The following is a 22,646-nucleotide window of genomic DNA, read 5'->3' on the forward strand; positions in this document are numbered from 1 at the left end:
ATGAGGCATATACAGAAAGAGATGCTAATGTGAAATTGAATATACTACATAGCAAATTGCTGTCAATATTTGAAAGTAACTTTTCTAAAAAGATATCTGGAAATCCCATTAAAAAACAAGTAAGCCAAGGTTAACTAAAGAGATTAAAATCTCATTCAAGAGGAGACAGGAAATTTATATAGAGGCCAGCGTCAGTCAAAATCCGACATAAACTGCATTCTTTAAAAAAAAAAAAAAAAAAAACTATAATATTTCAAGAGAAGTCTTTGAAATGTCCAGAAATATGCATATCCTGACATACTGCTTCCAGCCGAATGTGCTTGGCCAATCAAATCCTGGTCAATAATTATTTCTCCTCTGAAGGCAACTTTATAAATGAAACTGTATAGTTGCAATGGTACAAACATGGCATTTTCCTATGCTAACCTGTTCATGGGTCACCTAGAGGAACCCTTACAGTTTACCCTGCAAATTAAATACCTATTCTGCTTCACATTCATTGATAGCATCTTCATGATATGGACCTATGGCAAGGACACCGTCTCCTTCAGCAAAACTTCAACACGTATTCTCAGATTTGCTTCACATGGTCCTTCTCAACATAATAAGCTAACACCTTGAATGTTATTCTGAATCTTTCTGATGGCTTAATATGAGGGTTGGAACTTAAATAGTGGCAACTATTTAGTCTCAACCAATACAAAAAGAGTTACATGTTCACACCTGTTACTACCATTCAAAGTAGTAACCAGTGTTGTACAGAACCCGTTGCCAGTGATGTGGAAGGCGTAGTATACCGTTAGCAGAGCCTGTTCTGTTGATGGTGCGAATGGAGCAGTCTAAAGTTAAGGCGATTCTCGTGAACGACTGTGATGATGTTATCCTAATGTATTATGTTCCTCCACAGCAGACTGTCAATGCACAGTAATACTGTTCGTTTTTGGAGCATCACCTGTGAACAGCTTTGTGAAAGAAGCGGTGACACTTTCTGTGCAACCCACCCATCATTTTGCATGACAATGTGCGGGCACGTACAGCGCAAGCTGTGGCTGTCCTGTTTGGTCGATGGGACTGGGAAGTACTGTACCACCCACCATACTCCCCGGACTTAACTCCTTGTGACTTTGATTTGATTCTGAAGATGAAGGAACCACTTCGTGGCATTCACGCTTCAGAACTGTTCCAGAGATTAGACAGGTAGTAGACTGCTCCATTCGCACCATCAACAGAACAGGCTCTGCTAACGGTATACTACACCATCCACATTGCTGGCAGCAGGTTCTACTTTGATGACTACTTTGAAGGTCAGTAACAGGTACAAACATTTAACTCTTTTGTATTGGTTGTGAATAAATAGTTGCCACTATTTAAGTTCCAACCCTTGTAGAAATCTCTGTCATATGAAACACACTGATCACCACCAGTATTTAGACACTGTCAGCTGTCATCACCTCACACAAAAAAAGTTCCTCCTACATCTTTTTTGTTTATTTGATTCACACATCTAACAATGTGCAGATGTGCAATATATAGGACATAAGAAGTGTGTCTGATTTTGTTTCTAATCAATAGGGGTAATTTGATGAAGGGTAGGCTGCCGACATATATAACCCCATTTTGATTTCTGTCGAATCTTTGGCTCACCAGATGAATGTTTGCCTTTTCGAAGGCTAATGTTGTGTATTTCCCCACTTACAGGAAAAATTTCTAGGTTATTTTTTCCTCCTGAAGGGGCTATTTCTAGAATGTAAACACAGGTCACTGGAAATACATTTTGTTGGTTGAATATAAGTTGGATGGCTGATCATATTGGTACTCTTTTCATTTTTTTGATTAGCCTCTTCTACATTTTTCTCTGATTAGTGCTACAGGAAAAGCTATGTTATGCTATTATTGAATAAGCAAGTCCATGATACAGAGTTTTCACAACCTTAGCACCTGCAATCACTGTATCTATAGCAGCAAACACACATAATCTGAATACACTGACAACATTGCCATAGTGTATTCATGCAGTTATTCTATAAACAGATATCCCATTGTTGTGCTCTAAGATAGGGATATTGTACTTCAATCCCCTACCCCTCCTCCCAACTAAAAAGATTTTCAATTGCACTCTGAGCTTAGACAAATCCTAAGCCACACTTGCTTTCAATCCTGCACTCCATGACTTTCAGGATTTGTCCAGTATGCTCAGCCCCCACCTCCTACGTATGTGTAGCTGCATGCATTTCCAATCCAATCAAAAACAGGGTGTTGAATGAAAGAAGCCACATCGTCTAGTAGCTGTGCTGCAATTACTTTGCAGTGTTCAGAGTGCATTTGATGACTATGTGTTGGTCTATCCACATGAATGGTTACTGCAGCCTGTGGCCAACTGCAAAGCTCCTGATTGTTGAAACTTTTGGGCACTGTAACACATATGAATTCAACTGCTTCAACACCAAAGCCATTTGTGTCATCCCCCCCTCCCCCCCCCCCCTCCCCTGATCCTCTCCCTCTCAGTTCCCTTGCACTGCACACGGCACAACTGTCCTATTGACAGATCCTCCATTTCACAATCCTCTCCCACTCAGTTCCCTTTCACTGCACACAGCACAACTGTCCTATTGACAGATCCCCCATTTCACAATCACACTGACTCAAATATGTATCAGTCCTCTTCCTCCTCTGGCAACCACTTTTTTCTCATTGTTTTCCATGATATTTCTCAACCATTCCAACATTTTATTGCTGTCTCCACCTTATCTCTCTAAGATTATGCCCTCCCAATTTTCTGACTGCTGCCAGAATTTATCCACATTTTGCCACTACTGGCTACCTCTCTACTGTATAACAATACTTCTCTTACTCTCTCCCTTCCCTTTCTTGCGCATCTCCCTTCTCCTACTGAGGGTCAATGCAGTTTTGTGATCTTTGAAGTGGGCATCTACCACTTTATCAATTTATGCTTCTTGCCAAGTGGGTGGCTGTCTGTCTCTAATTTTTAAATCAGTAGTTAGTTCCAGTATTTTCATCCAAATGTTCTGCTGCTTTAGTCATAATCATAACATCTTTACATCTATTTCCATATCCAAGACTAGTAATTTACTTACTTAAGAAACAGTTGACTTTTGGCTTCCATTAAATCACCTCTGTCTGATTCTTCTGGCTGAAGAGGTAAGCCACGTAGTAATGCTGCCACTGCTTCCATACATGCTTGGTCAAGATCTCTATCAAAAAGAAGGATAAGAAATAAATATAATTTCTTAAAAACTTATAGCAAGAATGTATGTTTTTAACTGTATATACAGATAAGTCACAAGAATAATTCTGAATGTGAAAGCATAACATAACCTTCCTATTACAGTCTAGATTGCAGCACTTTCTATGAACAAGGTGACTTGTTTCAAACACTCTTTCAAATCATCTTCAAGCCATATAGTTTCAACTGCTGTAACTTGTCAGATCACTAAAGCGCATCGTGAGTAGGGAAGTTACAATTTACTGAACTGACAAGTTACTATTGTAATGACTATATGATCTGAAGCTGACTACGAAGTGTAGTTGAAACTGATTGCTTTATATCAAGAAAGAGTAGCTATCTAGGCATTATAATAAAAAGTTTTATACATTACTGACAACATGTGCACCATAATTTCATCACGTTAAACATAATAACCACATGAAAATTACAAATACACAATCTGTATTATGTTTAAGGTGAATTCATTAATAGATTTTACTCGCAGGACTTCTCTCAATCTGTTTATTTATTTAATTACTACATTATATGCCAGTCAGTTATTTTATGTTATTACCTCGTAATAACTGTGACATCACCAGAACCTGGTGGTGCTATCTGGTGAGATGTTCCCATAACCCAATCAGTTAGATATTCCACAAGCTTATTTCGAAATTTCATTTCCTGTCGAAATGCTAAGTCATCTCGGCGTTTCATCATTGCTTCTACTAGTTGACAAAGCTTCGTTTTTATGTGAATAGCATGAACAGTCATGTCTAAATGTCGCACATACCTGTAAACAAATATTATAGTTTGATAATAAGCACTTCATTTCATTTTTTTGTTATAATGTGTTATATATGTATACATGGTATTATGCTTAGAAGTTCATGATTTTTTTGAGCTTTGGGTGATTCTAATAATAATAATAAAAGGAAAAATAAATAGAGGGAAAAAAGATAAATCTGAAGAATTATACCTCAAATATAATGTATATATAACCTTCACCAGTTCTTAAAATTAATTATAAAATGCACTCTATTTTACATTGGATCCATGCTGGTCTTGGTAAAACTTGTCACAGCACCCATTGTGCCTCTTAACAACCTCTATTTTTTAGATAAAGCCCTATGCTTTTGTAGACTCACTGTTACCATGTCTTGTGCGTTGCCGGGTGTTTAGTTACATGGTTCACTGCATGAACCACACATGACTTACTGCATACCAAAAATGTCTATCTACGACAACAGTATTCAATATGTGTGTTTATTATATTAGGCAACAATGATTGTTCTTACTGTTATGTGAAAATGTGACTACAGTATTCTTTGTTATGTTTGGCATGTCAGCTGCTTATAATTTTTTGTGCATTAAACCTTACACGATACCTGTGGGATATTTGTTAAATAATGTTATTTTTAGCTGTCTAGGAATCAGGGATTTTTAATGCCAAGTTGAAGGTCCACACCTACAGTGATGTTACCCCTGATATCTCCATTTAGAAAACACTGTAATACAGTATAATCAGATGTACTGCTCTCTCCACATTCGCATTTGTCCTATTATTTCCATCTTTACAGGATACAGCTTACATCCTTTTCTGGAATGGATCATGAACTTGGGTTCATATACTGCAGTTACTTCCTTTCTCAGATGTCAGTGAAAAACTGATAAACATAACAGACAGTGTCTGTATTATCCCAATACCTCTCACATGTACTAGTTCTCCTAGCACATACCAGTTATCCAGGACTTAAGTTGCACTTTATTCATGATTTGTTTCCCAATGATTTGCCTCACATATTCAGTGTTCTCCTTCTGAAACAAATAGCATGCAGACCTGAATCTGGCAATTATATCAATGCAATATATTCCCAGAATTACTAAAAATGCTTCTATTGGTGTTGCACTAAATGCTCCCAAACATCTTAGAAGAACAGTTCACCACATATGTCTTAGGTGTGTTTTCCCATGTTGATAGTGCAGCTACTGGACCCGCACACTTGCTGTGATTTCAATAATGACAACAACGATGGTATAATGATACAGTATCACTGCTGACAACGGTAATTTATAACTAACAGTTACAACATGGGCTAGCTTATGCATTATTTTGCCCAGTTTCTCAGTGACTTTACTGATTTGAGCTGAGAAATCTCTTTTTTTTATTTATGTAAATCCTAACTTCACAGTTAAGTCACTTTTAGTTGGAGAGTCCACAGGTGAAAATAAGTTTGTCTAGTTGACAATCTCTGATTTTATCATTAATGCACCATTGCTGCTTCAGTGATGGAGCATTTGTTGTTTTTTAGCTCCGGCTTTGCCCACGAGTCTTCTGAGGCAACTACTAGAAAGTCATCTGCATAACTGATGCTGCTGCCTATGTCACCTTCCCCATCCACTACAGCTAGCAACGGTTCATTGGACCATGTGTGGTGGTGGTAGTTGGCGCACTTGATTCACAATTGGGAGGACGATTGTTCAAATCCACATCCGACCATCCAGATTTAGATTTTCCTTCATTTCCTTAAATTGCTCCAAGTAAGTGCCTAGATGGTGCCTTTCAGAGGGCATGGCTGATTTCTTTCCCCATGCTTGAAACATTTAGAGTTTGTGCTCTGTCTCTAATCTTCCTTCCTTCCTTCCTTCAAAAAACTGGCCCACAGATGGAGCCTGAGGACAGCCTGTGGTGATATATTTGTTTATCTTTACCTGTCCAACCTGTCACTCAACAGTTCGTCTTCTGCACTTGTTCACCAGACTACTGAAGAGGAATTTGTGTTTCAAGAGCTCTTAATCCGGTGAACATCACTTCTGCAATCTGCACCACTGTAGCCAAAGCATATTGTCTAGGTGTGCCATCTACTACTCTTATAATCCTCTATAATACATCATCAATAGACTTCCCCTTTCTGAATCCAAAATGACTCTGGTGCAAGCCATGAAGCTCACTGTGTGCCTGCGAACAGTGACACAGGAGCCTCACCTCAGTTTAGCCAAAGTGTTTATTATGCATATGGGTCTATTACTCCTTAGGTCTGGTGCATCTTTGTCATCTCCCCTTTTAATAAATACTGCTCTTAGTGTTTTCAAGATCTCTGTAATACATCCTAGGATGAGTGAGTCATTAAGAATGGATATTAAAGGAGTCACTATCTGTGGAGCTGCATGTTACAAGACCTCAGGTTAAATGTCGTTAAGTCCTGAGGAATCCGATTTCTTCATCTTGCAGATTTCTGAGGGTACCTCTTCTTCTGTAAAAGTAAGTACAACATGATTGTTAAGATATTCAATATGTGTTTGATTTTGAAAGTAAGTGTGCCAATCATTGTCTGTAGCAATGTCATTCTCAGGAAGAAGTGGCTGGAAACGGTGTTCCACTGACTCTCTCAAGCTGCTCCCAGATCCCTCATGCTTCCAGCTTCTCTTCATCGAACTGAAATAACTACAGGTAATTTTACTTTTTCATACAACGGTTTGTATGGCTGTCCCGAGACAGTGAACTGTAACTGGCTTCTTATGTAACAATGACCTTGTTTTGAGATTAAGACTTCTTTCCTTCTACTCCGTATTTGATCAGTAATAATACTCCAAAGTAACATGGCTATGCCACAGCACAGGTTTCACATTACCATTAGTAAAGTAACTATTACATGACAAATATTGACTACATAATGCACAATCAAATAGGGGTAATGCAGTAGTAGGTTTAATAATGAATAAAAAAAATAGGAGTGCAGGTAAGCTACTATAAACAGCATAGTGAACGCATTATTGTGGCCAAGATAGACACAAAGCCCACGCCTACTACAGTAGTACAAGTTTATATGCCAACTAGCTGCAGCAGATGACGAAGAAATTGATGAAATGTATGATGAGATAAAAGAAATTATTCAGACAGTGAAGGGAGATGAAAATTTAATAGTCATGGGTGACTGGAATTCGATAGTAGGAAAAGGAAGAGAAGGAAACGTTGTAGGTGAATATAGAAGGGGGGGGGGGGGGGGTAAGAAATGAAAGAGGAAGCCACCTGGTAGAATTTTGCACAGAGCACAACTTAATCATACATAACACTTGGTTCAAGAATCATGAAAGAACGTTGTATACATGGAAGAAGCCTGGAGATACTAGAAGGTATCAGATAGATTATATAATGGTAAGACAGAGATTTAGGAACCAGGTTTTAAATTGTAAGACATTTCCAGGGGCAGATGTGGACTCTGACCACAATCTTTTGGTCATGAACTGCAGATTAAAACTGAAGAAACTGCAAAAAGGTGGCAATTTAAGGAGATGGGACCTGGATAAACTGACTGATCTATAGATGGTGGAGGGTTTCAGGGAGCGCATTAGGGAATGATTGACAAGAATGGAGGCAAGAAATACAGTAGAAGGATGGGTAGCTTTCAGAGATGAAATACTGAAGCAGCAGAGGATCAACTAAGTAAAAAGATGAGGGCTAGTAGAAATCTTGGGTAACAGAAGAAATATTGAATTTAACTGATGAAAGGAGAAAATATAAAAATGCAGTAAATGAAGCAGGTAAAAAGGAATACAAACGTCTCAAACAAGATCGACAGTAAGTGCAAATGGCTAAGCAGGGATGGCTAGAGGACAAATGTAAGGAAGTAGAGGCTTATCTCACTAGGGGTAAGATACATACTGAATACAGAAAAATTAAAGAGACCTTTGGAGAAAAGAGAACCACTTGTATGAATATCAAGAGCTTAGATGAAAACCCAGTTCTAAGCAAAGAAGGGAAAGCAGAAAGGTGGAAGGAGTACATAGAGGATTAATGGAAAATCTCATATAAAGATGTGAACCAACACTAACAAAGAGATAGAGGGGCTGGCCAGTACTTACCTCAGCTCAGTACAGCCGATAGATACACAAAACAGAACAGAAAATTTACGTATCCTATCTTTCAGAACTTTGTTCCTTCGTTAGGGAGGAGAGATGGGAAAAAAAGGGGAAGAAGGGAAAGTGGATTCAGTTACTCACAACCCAGGTTATGAAGCAACAGGGGAAAGGTAAACAGGGAGGGTAGCAAAGATGGAGGCATGGGTGTCAGAGGGAAGCCAAAGTTATTCTACTGTAGTTCTGTGCCAGCTTCAAACCAAAGAGGATGCATAGAAAACTAATGAGGTATATAGTATAAAGATAAACACAACTATGTAGGATGAAAAGATGCGTGAATGGCTAAAGAGGAAAGGGAAATAGGAGAAGACTGAAGAGTAAATGGGAGTGAGGTTGGTTAACAGAGGTTCAGTCCAGGGGGATGGAATGTAACAATGTTGTGAAAAGGAAAGTTGCTACTCAACATATAGCAGAGATGCTCAGTTGCAGTTAGGCACAACAAAAAGACTATCACAAACCTAGCTTTCAGCCAGTAAGGCCTTCATCAAAATTAGCCGACAAACAAACACAAACACACACACACACACACAACTCACACACACGTCTGCAGTCTCAGACAAATTGGCAGTGTGGCCTCAGTTGCCTGAGACTGTAGTCATGCATGTGTGAGTTGTGTTTGCTCTACAAGGCACGTTGAGAGTCGAGTATCATACACTGGTTGCAGAGTATGTACATCCCTTCATGATAGTTGCCTCAGACTGCAGTCCTGTGTGCGTGAGTTGCATTTGCATGAGTGTGTATGTGTGTGTTTGTTGTCTAAGTTTGACGAAGGCCTTACTAGCTGAAAGCTATATTTGTGACAGTCTTTTTGTTGTGCCTATCTGCAACTCAGCATCTCTGCTATATGGTCTGTCTATCACACACACACACACACACACACACACACACACAAAATATGCAATAATAAAATCAATGTGCTCATATTACATACCAAAACATTAACTTATGTTTCAATAAAGCAGTTTAACAACACCACTACAGATCTTTTAAAAAGTCTATTACCTCCTGGGTATTGGATGTGGTAATGTTTCATGCGAAGTTTTGTCAGTCACTAGTTAATTCAATTGTAGCACTTTATGACAGTACATTTGTCATACTCATTCAAAAGTACCCACAATTCTATTTGTAGTTCAATTTGTAGATATACTCTACCTTACAATTGCAAGCATCATTCCTTCAATACTTGTAACACCAAGGTGTTCTGAAGGTTGATCTGTCTTGCTTTCAAGGACATTTTTCATAATGAAGATGATATGTTCAATAAACTGTGTGCTGATTTCTGTTACAATAACCTGAAAATAACAGAAATCATTCCAAACAGTTATCTCATAACCTGTAAAAATCACAGCTAAGCATGAGAATCAATAAAGATTGTTAAAAATATTTTAGATTATATGAGCATCTACATAGCAACCATCAAAACAACTGAAGCAGGATTGATATATATATATATCCAAATTGTAAAATATGATTGAATCTCTAGCTTTGTAATTTTTAGAAGCCCTACATTAGTAGAAAATGCATACCCTAGCTAAACATTGCCTCGTAAGAGTGGTAAAACATGTGTTCTCCTTATTACACAACAACAGCTTTAACAGAATGTTTTAATCAGCTCCTGTGGTAACAGTGACTTCTGTAAATCACATCCTGAAATGAGATCATCATTATCAAAATTGATCCACACACCGTCCATAGTCAACTAAAATCTTGGTAACATATTTGAGAGGATCTGTGTCAGTTCTAAACATGCCTCAGTATAACATAATATCTAGCCATCCCATTGTAAAACCTGCTCAATGTAGCTTCTCAGTACCTCATAGTTTAAACTCACAAATAGACATATAGATAAGAGAAACATTTCCCACTGAAGTGCAAGTTTTGTTCAGTACATTGTAAGGGAATGACCACTACCACACTGCTGATCAGAGTAAACACCAGCATACAAAATGTGTACACTAACAACACCAATACTGTAATCTGATCATCCCCCAGAACATAACAACAGGGCTTGTGATGTTAATCAACCTTCGAAACTCTGAACCTAGCAACGTGCCATAGTTCTACAAAAGCTGGAACTTCATTTGGGATGATTAATGTCCAAATCTTTATTCAACTACCCAGAATTAAGCTTCCTGTGATGTCTCTAAATCACTTGGGACAAATGGTTCCTTCGTAGAAAGCAATTGCTCTCATCACTGATGGGACATTAAATCTCCCTTTAATCTGAACACTGAAGATGAGAAGTACCTCTCCAATACATTATGAGCTCTTGTCACCCACATAGTATTAATCTATGATACTAAAAGTTAAACGTCAGAAGTTTGTTCTTTCACCATTATTTTTTACTTATTCCTCTCACCTCTCATTGCTTGATTCAAGATTTTGAGTTGCTTATTTTTCCTTTCCAAGTATACAGCACACCGTTCTTTTATCCTACATGCTACCTTCTCTGTTACACATGCTTCGCACCATTTCTTTATACCTTTGCCCAATCGTTCCCCATCTGTTATGAAACTCTAATTTTCATCCTATTTCTCCTTTCTCCTGATGAGAGAATATTTGAAAGTTTGGAAATCTAGAGACCCTACCGAGTTTTATTAACTTGTATATTTCAAAGTCTTGATCCGGAAATAATTATTCAGCTATTGGTAAATACAATCTTTCCTTCTGTTCCATAGGTCATTAAAAGTAAAAATGAGTTTCACTGACCTGACCTTGCTGGTCAAAGAATTTCTCCACAATTGCTTTTATCTGTTCAAACAGAATCGGGTACAATGCTGGAGACATTTCATGTCCAACTAATTCCTTCACATGCTTCTGAATCTGTGCACCAAACTTTTCATTGTTGCAAACAAGAAGCCTCAAAAGTTGTCCAACAAACCTGCAAAAATTTTTGTCAATGTTACCACTCTTAAAAAATTGAATCATTGAACAGAATGTGAGTACTGTGGAAAAACAATAACACAGTTTATTTTTGATTATATGACTTTTTCATTTCTGTATTAAACTGTAATTCAAATAGCTAATAGGAAATCATACAGCTATTGGCTTGCAGAATTGATGCTGCAAAATATGTTATTTTCTACTGATTCATTCCATGACTAAAGAACTTTGTATTCAGTGATACAGAAACTAAAGACATAAGTGAATAAAACTGTAAGTCTGTATCTGCTGTCTCATTAGTTAATCCCATGAGAAAGGTGCTTGATGGATTTGTTTGTTTTTCTGTCCAGAAACATCTATTAGTGTTGACCAAGTCTGCAATTGCCTATACTACTCATGAATTGAAAAAATTTAAGGCAAAAAACCATGCAAAGACACACAGCAAATGTATTTTTTCAAGAATGCTAGTTGCCATGCATCAATTTTTTACTTTCTGCATTCAGTACATAAAGAAAAGCATAAGTAATGTTCAAGAAGCATCCTCTACATAGCAAGATGAAGTATAATAAGCATTTTATTTCTGCCTTTATCAATATGACTGTAGATAAAATAGGTATGCACAGGTTTCAATCATTTAAACATACAGTTTCATTTCACCTGAAACAATATTTTGCTGAAGTCTGGTTTTGTTTGTATAAAAATCTTTGACAAAAACTATGGCTAGAGTTGTTGAATAAGAGTTGCTATTATCGGAGGATTAATAATCAGGATACTGAGAGCAAACCTCAGCAGCAAAATGTGGTGTGTATATCTGTAGATATTAGAAGTAAAATATTGTTCATTTGTGTGCAGAATTGATGCAAAAAATTTTGATCAACACAACACAGGATACCTGAAGTTTCCTGTGTCGCAGACACTGAGAAAAGAGTGTTTGCATAATTGCTATCACAATTCTTTGCTCCTTTTCTGCCACATGCATTGGTGCTAATCTAAGGAATCTCCGAATATCTTGGTTCCAGATCTAGATGTCAACATTTTCAGATACTGGAGGCAAGTTCTCAGTTACCCTTTACCAAATAAGAACATCATCTTTATACTCTAAGACTCGTTATATAATACAATGATGATTTTCACAACTGTCTGTCTTAGCTGCTGGCGAATCATCCATCCATGAAAATTTTTAGTTTCTGATTTGTGTGCAGAGTTGCACAGGACATCTTCAGAGATACTCCTGGTTCCACTGAGTCTTGCCAACTGATGGGCCTGGTGTCAGTTAGTGACAAACAATGTGAAAAAAGGACATGCTAGAAGTGTTATCTGACTCACTACAATTTTCTCAACGACGAATGTTTCCTAATATGCCCTGCTTCATATCTTGAAATTATTTCAGTATATGTACTTGTTAGTCAATATTTATATATTGACTAACAAAATGTGAACATTTATTTTGTGTAGTAACTGAACAGAAATGAAAAAAAATGAATGTAATTATTGTTATTATTGTTTTTATGTCCCAATCTAGCACATTGCTGCTATTGAGGGAAGCCTATGAGAACTAGGTCAGTAATTCTATGACTTCCTTTCTGCAAAACAATTTAACTCAAACAAGGTTCAGTAGCTCTCTCTTCACCAGAGATTCTGAATTCACTTAAAACTGGAATAACAGTGTCCAGTCTAAAAAGTTTACAAGTGAGAACAGTTATTTTTTTCCCTCCAGTCCAGGAGAGTTCTAACATCTCATGATCCAAAGATCAGCATTTGCTTCTTTCCAGTGTTTTTCCCCTTCTGTAGTGATTTACAGGGTAACCCAATGAGAGTGACCATCAAGTTTGCCAAATAGTGTGGCCTTCAATGGAAGTCACTTTTTCTAAGCTGTTCTTCATGTGGAGTAGTAGCAGTAATGCTAAACAGACCTGCCCAATCACAGACACATGACCAGATTTTCTAATAGTCACAGGGTTTCAGACATATAGCGATGACACATCTGCTGCAAGCATGTAGGTGCAAACTAGAGGCCTCCAGTCCCATCTGAAATTTGTCTATGTCATTTCTGTGCCATTATCATTGGGCTTTAGAAAGTGATCTGTGGGAGGAATGTAAAAGTGTGTAAAGTTGTTTAAGGTAGGTATCATCTTCCTTCTTTTAATCACAACAAAAGTTTAAGAATGCCATACTAGAATGACAACAACATAACTGCAAGTATGTACACTGTCTGTGAAATCTTCTACTTGACTCAGACCACAACTCTCAGGTTATTCACTAATTCCAGATACATGTATGCAAATATGGTAGTGGTTTTCAGAGTAGCCACACAAAATGCTTTAGTAGCATTACATAATGTTGGTCTTAGCTATTTGCTGGATGTGTCTGTACACCACACTGGTTATCAACAACAGCTTTGCCTTTAAATTTTTCGGAGAAGTTGTCTTTTAGAATTTTTACCTTCTGTTTCCAATATTAAATTAAGAGTGGCACCAAATATTATATCTGCCCCCTTCCAGTGCCTACAACCAGTCACCTAATTTGTCTGTAAAGGGAGGCCAATGCACATATAGTGATCTTAAGAAGTGACAAAGACAGTGAGGCATAAGGTGGAAATGAAAATGAATCAATTAGCCAGAATGTTAAACCACATGAATATGACTTTATGGAATACTTGAAGTGTAAAAATGGAAGAACACAATGAAGAAATTGATGTGTTTAGGCACTATGAATCTACTGTGTGAAAACAAAAAGTACCCAACCAAGCAGTAGTTGGAAATAACAAATACAACATGTTATGTAACTGGACAGATGAAAAATCTATTCACCAAGTGGAGCAGGAGAACACACATATAAGAGAGGTATTACAGTTTGCAAGCTTTCAAGAGCCAGTGGCTCCTCCTTCTGGCAGAAGGGTTGAAGGGGAAGGACGAGGGGTGAAGGAAAAGGACTAGTGAGATTTAGGAAAAGGGGTAGAGTTCAGATAAGTCACCCAGAATCCCAAGTCAGGGGAGACTTACTGGACGGGATGAAAAGGAAGACTGATTTCTGGGGACTGTACTGGACAGACTGCTTGTCTGGTCAAGTCCCCAACAACCAGTCTTTTGCTTGCAAACAATAGTAGCTGTTATATGTGTGTTCTCCTGCCAGCGCTTCATGAGGAGATTCTTTTATCTATCCAATTACATTATATTTCCAAAAATTATTTTTGTTGAGAAATAGATATGTTGTACCAGAAGCTCATCTGTTAAGTACATATTTGGAAACTGCTGTTGCATCATCACTCATATGAAGCCATTGCTAAGTTATAAAATGAAAGAAAGGTAATGTGCCAATCAAGAAATTAAAATATTATATGATTTCTAATGGAAAACATCATAAAGTAATGATTCAGGAACAGTATTCATTAAACAAAGATTGTGCTGAAAAGCTTCTGTAAAATTAAATTTAAAGTTGTTTTTTCTTTCTTTTTTTATTCAGCAAGCCAGAATCTTAACTGAACAACTCGAATTCATGTTTCTACAATTTTCTCCATTTATAGAGTCCTTCAAGGATCAGATAATTAAATGTCATCCTAAGAAATCTTTGACTAATGTTTTAGAATAGGGAATCTCTGAATACCTGTTTGAGTTTTCACCAAAACCAGCAAGAAAAGTACAATGACAAAAGACATCCACAACTATAGGATATCAAAATGCTATCCATTTTGTTCTAAGCACTTCTGAATCAAACTACTGATAAGCATTCTACTTTAAAGAACAATAAGACTAAAAATGATAGAGAGACAAAGGAGAGGAGAGGGGTGAAGAGAGAGAAAATGAAAGCTATTTCATGTAACAGATTGTCGCAGGGAGCTATTTCACATTAATTACCTGTTTCACTGTGATATGATAACTCATTTTTACTTTGATCTAATGTTGTACATTTTAAAGCATCAATTTATGTACAGTCCACAGAAATTTCAATGTCATTTCAAAACACATCCTCATTTTTATTAATTTGGATAGTGAAATGACTTACTGTGTTACAGGGCAGTATTGCACATCCTGATTTGTATTCGTTAAATTGCATTTACGTGGTTCCATGTTTGTTGCCAAAAGACCAATGCCCAGAGAGGGCCGTGAGGGAGACTTTCTCTGCAGGCAAACACCACCCAAGGCACAAAGAAACCCTGTCATGTTGGCCCATTCATTTATTTGGTCCTGCAAGTTCCGTAACAATACCAAATCAAACATTAATGGATTATTGATCATGTAACAAAACAACACAAAGTTAAAAGAAAGAAATTTAATTTATTTAACAGAACATTTTCAAATAGTTTACAGGCTAATGTCACACTCTGAGTTAAAGTATAAGACTTAGTATAGTGATTACATGTTTTGTATGAAACTGTGTCAAAATGCAATAATGCATTTATCAACTAAATCTATTGATGTTTAGCACTTTTTATGATATGATGTAAAATTACCTCAAGTTCATGTTCTGAATTTTGATGTGAAGCTCTTCTTTTTCCTACAGAACGATGAAATGGTTCAACCTGACCATCTTCCATTTTGGATTTAGGATATGATGTTAATAACTTTGTTGAAGCCTCCCAGTTACGAAATGTCTCCTCCCATGCCTTAGAAATAAAATACATACTAGTTAACAATTACTGAACTAAGGAAACAAAATGTTATTGGTGTTACAGTAATAACAGTTTACGAGTAAAGGTAGCAACTCACTGAATTGTAGAGATGTTGAGTCATATAAACAAAACTTTCCCTGCTTTCAAATGAATCCTTTTTTCAAGCTACAGCACACAGAGGCACATGCACGCATGGACTGTGTTTGATGGAGTGGCTGAGTGAAGAATGGAGACAAGGATCAGGAGTCTAGTCTCCTGTATTAAAGATACAAACCACTTACTTCACCAACTCTCATCCTTCCAACTTCCATAACCACCTGGATCCCTACTCATCACTGTTGATACCACCTCCCTGCCCACAACTATGCTCAGAATCTTGCTGCTATCTAAAACTACCTATCCAACATCCTTCCGAATCCAAAAAACCCACTACCATATTCCTTATACATCTCACTAATTACATCCTTTCACAGAACTATCTCTTCTTTGAGGCAAAGATATACAAAAAAATTTGCAGCATGGCCATGGGCATCCACATGGCGTCCTCTTATGCCAATCTGATTATTGACTGCCTAGAGAAAATCTCCTAGTCTGCAAACCATCCTTAGACCACATTCACTACCAGCCTCTTGCCATATAGGTCATATCCCAGTGGAAAACCCATGTGCAAGAACTGTGTGATAAACCCACCCACTACATCCTATCCCAGATCCATATCACAGCCTTCCCCTATCTCCCATGTGTGACAGCAGTTATGTCATATATCAACTCTGCTGTAATTTCTGCATACCATTTTATGTGGGTATGACAACCCTTTGTCTGTTTTAGGTTCAATAATGAATCTTCATGACCTGGACTCAAGGCCAGGACACTCTATCCTCAATCCCCCACAGACTCAACATCTTATCTCCCATTGATCTGGTTGTCCTCAGTGCAACATGCCACCTTTCCGGGCAGACCTACACCTCTGATAACTTCAACCACACTTCTGTCCATATCAAGCCCACTAAATATCAGCAGCATCTGCATTTTGATAGCTCTCATGATTTCCACAGCAAAAAAATCACTTCCAGACATCCTGTCCAACTGTGCTCTGTGAATCAGCAGTAAGGATAATTGTCATTCCCAGTATGGTGAAGGCCTAAGGCCTTCCCAGACAAGCATTATCTCCAAAATCTAGTTCACTGACAGACTTTCTGGACCATATTCTCACACACCCCTAATCCTCCCACCAAATTTAGGAACCAGCTGCAAAGAAGCAAGCCAACTTGTCACCCAATACCATCCCAGATTGCAACAACTGAACCATGTCTTTGTCAGGGTTTCAAATATTTATCATTATATCCAGAAATGAGGAACATCTGATCCACAATCTCCCCGCCCCCCCCCCCCTCCCACTCTAAGTGGTACTGTATACTACCATTCCAATCAGAGCAACATACTGACCCATCATTAGGCCACACTCACTACCAGCCTCTTACCATATAGGTCATATCCCAGTGGAGAACCCACGTCCAAGAACTGTGTGATACACCCACCCAATACATCCTATCCCAGACCCATCGCAGCCTTCTCCTATCTCCCATGTGAGCCAGCAGTTATGTCATATATCAGCTCTGCTGTAATTTCTGCACACCATTTTACGTGGGCATGACAACCCAAATGAATGGTCACTGCCAAACTGTGGCCAAGAACCGAATTTACAAACCAATGGCAGAACATGCTGCTGTGTACAATATGCTCGGTTTCAATGCTTGCTTCATAACCCATACCACATGGATCCTTCCCCTTAGCACCAGCTTCTCTGTTTACGTAGATTGGAGTTGACCTCTTAACACATCCTTCATTCCCTCGTTCTTCTAGACCTCAGTTTCTGTTAATCCCTTGCCTCACAACCACCCTATCTGGTCCCATGATCCTAACTTCATTCATCGTGCACCCACAACCTGTTCCCCGCAGTCTCCCCTTCCTCTGTTCCGTCCGCTCATTCCTCATCCACTTCTCCAAGTCACTGTCATCTTCACACACTGTATGAACTCACCAGTACCAGTGTCCATATCATTTTCCTATACCATGCACCTGTTGTCTCCCTCTCAGCTGTAAGCCACCCTTCCTCAACCTCCCCTCCTACACCCACATTATTGCTCCCTCATCCATTCCGTCTAGCACAGCCCGCAACTCAGTTAAGCTGCAGAACTGCAATCCTGGCACAGTGTATTCACTCGTTCAATCAGCACTATTATTTATGAGTTGTTATCTTTATTTCTAAATTATTTACATTCTACCAGATTACAACTGAACCAGTGTATTATTTACCAAAAATAATGTTAACTCATGCAAAGACACTTACTGGTTGCACACCATTGATGCAATGTTCAATTTTCCTCAACAAAGCCATAATACGTTTCTGCAGGGCTGCACGTCCTGTAAGATCAGGTTTCACTTCAAAAATAGAAAATTACCTTCCAGAGTCACATCAATACTACATATACATACCAAATTCGTAATTATTTTCCATAAATAACAGTGAAGGAAGAAAAACTGTAGTTATAAGTAAAAATGACCAGAGCAGTAAACTGTTTGGATAAAGCTTAAAAGGAAAAAAAAACATAAAAACAATATTCATTCAAATTTTAAATATGGTGACAGAAAATTCAATGTACAATATAAATATCTACATTTGCACAGATCACTACCTACCTAATGGAGGGGGCACCAAACCACATACTGGAACATCAAAAAGGAAGAGTGCCAACTGCGCTTTTGTATAAAGTCTCTTGTCAGAGAGTTAACACACACAGACACATCTGCGCAGTTGTGTGTATGAGTGGAATGGGGAGTGGGAGCAGATAACAAACAGCAGTGTTTCACATTCTGGCGGTACTACTAATTTACTGCTGCGCAGGGGTGATAAAGAACTTATAAGAGTTTTACGTTCTAGAGCATCAACAATTGGTTCAAATGGCTCTGAGCACCATGGGACTTAACATCTACAGTCATTAGTCCCCTAGAACTTAGAACTACTTAAACCTAACTAACCTAAGGACATCAGACAACACCCAGTCATCACGCATCATCAATTACCTGATGAAGATTAACAGGTCAAATGTCAAACACGCCGGCCGCGGTGGCCATGCGGTTCTGACGCTGCAGTCCGGAACCGCGGGACTGCTACGGTCGCTTATAAGAGTTTTACATTCTAGAGCATCAACAATTGGTTCAAATGGCTCTGAGCACCATGGGACTTAACATCTACAGTCATCAGTCCCCTAGAACTTAGAACTACTTAAACCTAACTAACCTAAGGACATCAGACAACACCCAGTCATCACGCATCAACAATTACCTGATGAAGATTAACAGGTCAAATGTCAAACACGCCGGCCGCGGTGGCCGTGCGGTTCTGACGCTGCAGTCCGGAACCGCGGGACTGCTACGGTCGCTTATAAGAGTTTTACATTCTAGAGCATCAACAATTGGTTCAAATGGCTCTGAGCACCATGGGACTTAACATCTACAGTCATCAGTCCCCTAGAACTTAGAACTACTTAAACCTAACTAACCTAAGGACATCAGACAACACCCAGTCATCACGCATCAACAATTACCTGATGAAGATTAACAGGTCAAATGTCAAACACGCCGGCCGCGGTGGCCGTGCAGTTCTGACGCTGCAGTCCGGAACCGCGGGACTGCTACGGTCGCAGGTTCGAATCCTGCCTCGGGCATGGGTGTGTGTGATGTCCTTAGGTTAGTTCGGTTTAAGTAGTTCTAAGTTCTAGGGGACTTATGACCTAAGATGTTGAGTCCCATAGTGCTCAGAGCCATTTGAACCATTTTTTTGTCAAACACAAGAGATACTCAAAAGCAACCACAGTTCGCAAACAGAAATGGAAGGTGAAGAGAGTCAGAAAGATGAAGCTGCAATAACCAAATTTCAAAACAAAAAATAATTACAAAAAGAAAATGTAAAAAAGGAAGGTGCATGCTGATAGATTCCAACAGAAAAATAATACTGTAATCCATATGCAGCTCACTCAATCAGCTTTACAACACTATCAGACAAAGTTTTTCAAACCTTACATATGATAACTGCATTTCAGGCATGTGTATTTCAAGAAGTAGGTCTCAAATCACGATATTTTGTTTTTTTAAATTGATGAACAAATTACTCCTTGGTTTCTTTCTAAAATCTCAAACTTTCTGACACTACACAATTATTCAGTATCCTATACCTTTTCTTAATAAATAATAGGAGGGTAAAGGTAACCACTCACCTAGCTGAGGCAGTTGACAGTTATATAAAGAAGACTGAAAAAATAGTGAGCTTTCAGACAATGTATTTCTTCAGAGTTAACTAATACAAAACACACACACACAAACAAACTGAGCACAACAGTACAGTGGTTAGCACACTGGACTCCCATTTGGGAGGACAACGATTCAAACCTGCATCTAGCCATCCTGATTATGTTTTCCGTGATTTCCCTACATTGCTTCAGGCAAATGCTGGGATGGTTCCTTTGAAAGGACATGGCCAATTACCTTCTCTATCTTTCTCTCATTTGAGCTTGCACTCCGTCTCTAATGATCTCACTGTTGACGGAACATTAAACACTAATCTCCTCCTCCTCCTGCATATACAAATAAGCAGTTACACTTTCCCAGCAGAGCACAGCAGTGTTTTCAATTTTCTTTGTGTACATTTTGACTTTGTGAACAACACTGTTTATATTTCACTTTTCAGTATCTTATTTCTTAATTAACTTTCATACTTGGCCTCTCACAAAATATGCAACTACATATTTCAATGATTACTCTCATTTGGTGCAACAATAATAAAACAACAAAGTAGCAAAAGATAGATTGCTACTTACTGTAAATATGACATGTTAAGCTGCAGACAGGCACAATTAAAAGACACTCATAGGCTGTCCTATCACCTCCCAATTCTCGCCTCCCATCTTCTCTGTTTGCCACCCTCTACCATTTCATCTGCCCATCTTTCCCACTCCTCTCCTTTTTTGTTCCGTTTTCACCACCTCCCTGCCCCACAACCTCTTGACGTGCGCCTGTAGGCAGTCTTGTCCTGGCAGAGTCCGCCAGAGAGAGCTCTTCTCTCTCCCACCCATACGCTGCTTTCCCTTCCTCTTCCCCACCCCCTCCAGATTGCTGCTTCCATTCCACGTGATAGCTGCGCTCTGGTCCAAGCTGCCAGAGCTGGCCGTCACATGTGCATGTGGTATGCTTGCTTGTGTGAATGAATGTTGTGTGTTTCTCTTTCTTTTTCTGACAAAGGTTGTGGCCGAAAGCTTAGGTGTAAGTGTCTTTTAATTGTGCCTGTCTGCAACTTAACTTATCATTTTTTACAGTAAGTAGCAATCTGTATTTTCCAACATTGTTGATATTCCAACCTGGAGTTCAAGGACAATAAAGAAAATTAATATGATAAATGACAACAAGAAAGTAAAAGATAGCGTTCTATACTATCACATCATGGCCACAATAAAACCCAGATCCAAAGACAGGGTTGTTAATGAAGCACTATACTTAGCACTGAAAGCACATTTACTGCAGATACCAACGTACAGCTAGAACAGAACTGCCTCTGGATGTAGAGTGCTGCTGTTTATACAAATACTGAATATTCCACAATATGCAAACATTACAAACATAAAAAATTTTGAGAACCTTTCACAAATGAGAAATACTACATTAACAAATATTCATTGAAGCTAGAATCTGAAACGGCACCCTGCATCACGCCAGCCAGCTACGCTAACCAATACTCCACGGTGCATGCAGCACATCTCATAATAATATTATCTTACCCAAACAGACACGGAAGGAGAGTAAAGGTAAAGGGAAAAATGAAATACCAGGAAGGAACAAAACATAATGATAAAATATATAACAGAGTAAAACATCAGCAACAAATTCCTTGAATATGAAAACTGACTGAAAGACTGAAAAGTGTTACTGTACATGCAAAATAAAATTTGTGGCTGATTTAATCACAGTTTTATGGTAAGTTTCCCAACAAGTATCATTTTATGATACATTATCTCCAAGCTAACAATATACATGGCTTTGAAATCGTAGAGAAATGGTGGATACATTATAAACAACGATCTTACCCTGATTTTGCTCACGATAGTAAATTCTTGATTCCCCGCTGGCTGTGAGGCAAGAAGTATTGAAAAATATATGCAATTATTTGAATCTTAAATTACTACAAACAAACTTTAGTCACTGGATCTGTCATGTAAAGTAATTACTGAAGAAGTTTAAAATCAAGTTAAGACAATGATTTAAGGTTTTAAAACATGGACTCAAATATAATTTTTAAGAAGATATTTTGCTCTATTTTCAACAGTCTCTGGACAGGATATGTCGTTTCAGTGAGATGTGTAATACTCACAAGAAAAACCACAATTGTAAATAAGAATATTCTGATAAACTGAAACATGTCAACTTACCAGGATACAGTAAAGCTGATTCTTCAATAAAAGAAAATGGATAACTGTAATAATTAAAATTATTTATGACTGTGATTTAGATCTCTTTGCAAATCCATGACTCACACAACTGACAGTCTTTGGCAGAAGGACACAAATTCTTCAGGGTTCAATACAAGAGCCATATGATCTGCTCAGATAGGGGATGTACAAAACTGCATAATATTTTGTAATGGAATTCATTGTTTTTACACTGTATATTTTCTTATATATTCCATCCACTTTTACAGTTTTTCTTCACACTGCCAATGGCAATACCATATTTAATACATCAGTCCTCATATGATTTTCATTCTAGATGAGTGGGTGAATGTTTGACATGTTCTCATTTAGTGTGTAACTTTTTCATCCTCTATCAAACCCAAAAATATCCATAACTTTGGTTTCTCTTTCAAGAAATGCTGCAGTCAACAATAATTTTTTCAGAAAATATTCCTTTATAAACATCAATGTAATAGATTGGTTAAGTGAAGCAAAAAATCTGTCACAAGAGCAG

At 38.1% G+C, this 22,646-nt stretch overlaps 1 protein-coding gene across 1 annotated transcript in view; it reads right to left on the minus strand.

The window, feature by feature from the left end:
* The window catches only part of LOC126262186 (neurofibromin), a 502,919-nt gene that overhangs the window by 334,277 nt on the left and 145,996 nt on the right, over window positions 1–22,646 (minus strand). Inside the window, exons 15-21 of the mRNA XM_049958602.1 lie at window positions 17,983–18,056; window positions 15,474–15,626; window positions 15,026–15,207; window positions 10,850–11,021; window positions 9,293–9,432; window positions 3,801–4,016; window positions 3,096–3,212 (exon numbers count right to left, since the gene is read on the minus strand). Of these exons, the coding sequence (XP_049814559.1) occupies window positions 3,096–3,212; window positions 3,801–4,016; window positions 9,293–9,432; window positions 10,850–11,021; window positions 15,026–15,207; window positions 15,474–15,626; window positions 17,983–18,056 (1,054 nt within the window). The remainder of the gene's footprint in view (window positions 1–3,095; window positions 3,213–3,800; window positions 4,017–9,292; window positions 9,433–10,849; window positions 11,022–15,025; window positions 15,208–15,473; window positions 15,627–17,982; window positions 18,057–22,646) is intronic.

The sequence above is a fragment of the Schistocerca nitens genome, chromosome 1, assembly GCF_023898315.1.
Source record: "Schistocerca nitens isolate TAMUIC-IGC-003100 chromosome 1, iqSchNite1.1, whole genome shotgun sequence".
Lineage (NCBI taxonomy): Eukaryota > Metazoa > Arthropoda > Insecta > Orthoptera > Acrididae > Schistocerca > Schistocerca nitens.